This window comes from Lactuca sativa, chromosome 4 (genome assembly GCF_002870075.4).
Source record: "Lactuca sativa cultivar Salinas chromosome 4, Lsat_Salinas_v11, whole genome shotgun sequence".
Taxonomy (NCBI): domain Eukaryota; kingdom Viridiplantae; phylum Streptophyta; class Magnoliopsida; order Asterales; family Asteraceae; genus Lactuca; species Lactuca sativa.
This window is the reverse complement of record NC_056626.2, coordinates 270341751-270346053: the sequence shown is the minus strand read 5'-3', so window position 1 is coordinate 270346053 and position 4303 is coordinate 270341751. Positions and strand designations below refer to the sequence as shown.

The following is a 4303-nucleotide window of genomic DNA, read 5'->3' as shown; positions in this document are numbered from 1 at the left end:
GCACAACCTATATTTTCAAATATAAAATATGAACACAGGTATTCATATATGTTAATAAAATTTAATAAATAATGTAGCGTGTAACTAACCTGTTCATCATAATTTCTTTGTGACACTGTCGGATCATCAAAAAAAATGTCGTTCCAAAATTGGTCATTATTCACTTCTTCAACAAAAACCTCTGTAGGTTGTCGGTTCATAAACACATGCTGCTCCAGTGCATGTAGCCATTTCAACACCGCGTCTAGCTTGTGTTTCCCACTGCCCCGACCTCTACCATGAGAGCGACCACTAGACGACATACTAGACGAAGATTCGTCTTGTCTCCTAAAATGGTCCCGTACTGGGGATGGAACTGCTTTCCCTTCACCATATACATACTCTTGAAATGACATATAATAAAAAGATGTCATCTCACCATCACCCGGCAACATGTTTTGTCTTGGTGGTAGCCCCTCCTAAAAAATTAAACATATTAAAAATGCATATAAAAGTATAATAATCAACTTTATTAATAATAAACAAAATATTTTTAAACCTGCATCTTTGACCAAATCTTGTTCACGTCAACCCATTTCAATTTTTTTGTTCCACTCCATCGTTTCATCCGAGGCAAGTCTTTATTTTTTTCTCGATGCAAATCCACATGCACGAACAGCCGGAATCATCTCATATATCCATATCTATAATTTTTTACAATTACAGTAATAAAAGTTAAAATTAAAATAAAAAACATAACAATAAAACAATTTAAATATAAGAAAATTTTTATACCCTTATTGGAGCCGTAAATCCTGAGACGGAGTATTTTAAAGTTTGACCACGCTCAAAAAGTGATAAATAATTATGTATCTTATTCCATGTATCCTCAAGGTCAACATAAGTAAAATCCCAGAAATAGCTATCCCAAGCGAAGCTAACAAAACAAAAAAAAACAAAATTGATTATTATATAAATTATAACTTTAATAAAATAGAACTTTTAACGTAAACAAAATATACCTATTCCAGATATCCAAATTCTCAGCCAAATAAAACCAATCTTGTGGCACCCGATCGTTAACTTCTTTACCCAAAAAACCTTCACACAAAATGTATATCAAACATACTCTAACTGCATCAACGTCGTCAAGTGCTAGGAATGTTCGATTTAAAATTAAACTTTTCAGGTCGCCGATTTTCACCGAACTATTAGTATGGTCCGGAAATAGCCGTTCACGCAGTAAACATCTTTTTTTACTGCTTATTAATTTTTCTGACCCTTTTCTCCCAATGTTTTTTGGATACTCCCCAAAATTGAAGCCGGTAATCAAACAAAACTCTTCCGGCCCATAAACCATTTTCGTATTGCCTACTCGAAAATATAAACGTTTTATTCCATCTGGAGATAAAACAGGGTCCGACCGGATCTGATGAATGAACATTTTATGAAACAATAATGCGTCCCCTTGTAAACGAGAGACATCAATAAAATAACCAAAGACGATATCTCTGAAAATAGCACGTCGGGCATCATCTAAAACTTCAAATACTTCCCATATGTTACCGCCAGAGCCTTTTAAGTTCGCAAAGGCTTTCGTATTCATTAAACTAAAATCATGCTGCAAAAAAAAAAAAACACAAAAACAAATTAGATAACTAAAAAATATTTTTTTTTAAAATATATGATTACGAACTGCAAATACAATTTCTTAATTACTAATATATATATATATATATATATATATATATATATATATATATATATATATATATATATATATATATATATATATATATATATATATTTCTGATAAAAAACAATAACATACACATATATAAACAATTTTCCAAGTTATACAACAAATATATTTACGATAGAAAACAATATAATACATAATTATATAAACATTTTATTAAACATATTTTCAACTTAAACGACAAATATATCAACGAAAAATTTTCAACTTAAACAAATTTTCAACTTAAACGACAAATATATAAACAATTTTTATCTTTCTAATTAAAACTAACATTTTATAACCATATAAACAAAAAAAATTAAAAATAAAACGACAAACAAACTAACAATTTTGCAAGTTAGACAACAACTTTATACAAATTTTCAACTTACACAACAAATACAAACAATTTCTAACAATATATATACAACAAATTTTCAACTTATACAAATGTTATACTTATACGACAAACACAAACAATTTCTAACAATATATATACGACAAATTTTCAACTTATACAAATGTTATACTTATACGACAAATATATATACAAACGACTATTTTGCACTTTATATAAACAATTATACGATAAGAATATACAAGATTTCAGGTTATACAACAACTAAAAAAACAACAAAAATAACAAATTGTAAACATTATCTACGCAGCCTCTACTTGTCTCTACTTGCATTTAAACTTCAAGTATACTAAAAAAATATTAAAACTATCAAACACAACAAAATTATCCTTTTTTAACACTAAATAATACAACAAATGATAAAATAAAAAGATTGTTGACATTAAAAGAGTTAAAATCTAACCATATTTGCGGGATTGTTGACATAATCCTCCATTTTCTTCAAAAACTAGCCAAAATTCCGAGAGAAGCCCAAAGTTAGAGAGAGTTTTTGTGTAGAGAAGGGTGAAAAATGAAGGGAAAAAAAAAACGTTTTTATAGTCAAAATCGAGGGCATTTCGCAGATGAGAAACAATTTCGCAGATGGACCTTCTCATCTGCGAAAGTACAAGTACCTAAAGCACAACTGTGTTTTAGGTACTTGTACTTTCGCAGATGAGAAGGTCATTTCGCAGATGGGACCTTCTCATCTGCGAAATGGGTGGCCATTTTTGTAATTTCGATTTTTTTTGGCTATTTTTATAATGTAATTAGTGTAAATGGTTATTTTTGTCATTTTCTCTTATAATTTTACAAAGATTAATCTTCTCTCAATTATTATGTTGTCATTAACATTAAGCCACAATTACAGGCTTTATTAGCCGGCGCCACCAACAAAAGTGCAGCACTTTGTCCTAATTCGCCTTCTTGGTTCGCTTGACTCAGAAATCGAATCCACCATGTCAGCCCAACCTCTCATCAAAGTTGTAGCTATCTGCGGATCACTTCGCAAAGCTTCTTCCAACCGTGGCCTCCTCCGATCTGGTACCACTCTTCTGTCTTTTTTTTTTTATTATTATTATTCTTACGATCTCCTGTTAGCTTCTCTTTTTATGATAACTCGAAATCAGGTCTGACATAATCAAATTAATCGCAGCAATTGAGTTGAGTGAGTCAATAGATGGAATAACAATCGAATATGTCGACGTCTCGCCTCTACCGATGCTGAACACGGATCTGGAAGTCGACGGCAAATATCCGCCTGTAGTTGAGGAATTTCGTCAGAAAATTCTTCAGTCCGATTGTTTCCTCTTCGCTTCTCCTGAATACAATTACTCCGTCACCGGTGATTTGATATCTTTTTTCAACTCCATCTGTTCAAATCAAAGCAACTTCAAAAGTGTTGTTGATTTTAAACATATTGCATAAACTGAAATTCGTTTTGACTTGATGTACTTCATCATCTCGTTAATGTTTCTTACGAATGTTCATATCTGATGACTGTAGCACCTTTAAAGAACGCAATAGATTGGGCATCGAGGCCACCAAATGTGTGGGCCGATAAAGCTGCTGCGGTCGTAAGTGCTGGAGGAGGGTTTGGTGGAGGGAGGTCACAGTACCATCTTCGCCAAATTGGAGTTTTTCTTGATCTTCATTTCATAAACAAGCCTGAGTTCGTCTTGAATGCCTTCCAACCTCCTGCAAAGTTTGATAGCGATGGCAATCTAATTGACCCTCAATCTAAAGAAAGGTTAAAAAGTGTTCTTCTCTCTCTTAGAGATTTTACCTTGCGACTCCAAAAAGGTAAGTGATGATGAATTAGAATGCTATTGCTTTGCAAAAAAATCCAAGTATGTTGAAATTTGAAAATAAATTAAGATTAAGATTTGTGAAATGCTGCACTTCAAAGGTGATACTTGCAATTTTTTCAATCCATTACTCTCATTGTGATGTGAATTTGTGATTTATGCTCACATGTTGATTGGGACTTTCATCCAAATTTCGAATATTGTATTCGAAAGATATATCCTTCTTGACATATCTTTTTAGACCTTAACTATCTTTAAATTGATGAATCAAACATCACACTGTCATATCTTTCGAATATTGTATGAGTTGATTGTGAATGTTTATAATACTATTATCTTTGTAAGTTTAAAGACTTTAAAGTAAATAGCCTTGGAAAA

At 31.7% G+C, this 4303-nt stretch overlaps 1 protein-coding gene across 1 annotated transcript; it reads left to right on the top strand.

Annotated features, from left to right (window-relative positions):
* Nucleotides 1–3001: 3001 nt before the first annotated feature.
* Nucleotides 3002–4011, top strand: LOC111892708 (NAD(P)H:quinone oxidoreductase). The gene is made up of 3 exons (XM_023888759.3): nt 3002–3161; nt 3274–3462; nt 3624–4011. Exons 1-3 carry the CDS (start codon nt 3077–3079, stop codon nt 3926–3928), a joined length of 579 nt encoding a protein of 192 aa, XP_023744527.1. The 5' UTR covers nt 3002–3076; the 3' UTR covers nt 3929–4011.
* Nucleotides 4012–4303: the final 292 nt, after the last annotated feature.

Excerpts from the sequence above, each read along its gene's own strand:
- LOC111892708 (XM_023888759.3), top strand. The coding sequence starts at position 3,077 with ATGTCAGCCCAACCTCTCATCAAAGTTGTAGCTATCTGCGGATCACTT. Across the intron at positions 3,162-3,273 it reads CCGTGGCCTCCTCCGATCTG|CAATTGAGTTGAGTGAGTCA; the intron begins GTACCACTCTTC and ends AATTAATCGCAG. Across the intron at positions 3,463-3,623 it reads ATACAATTACTCCGTCACCG|CACCTTTAAAGAACGCAATA; the intron begins GTGATTTGATAT and ends TGATGACTGTAG.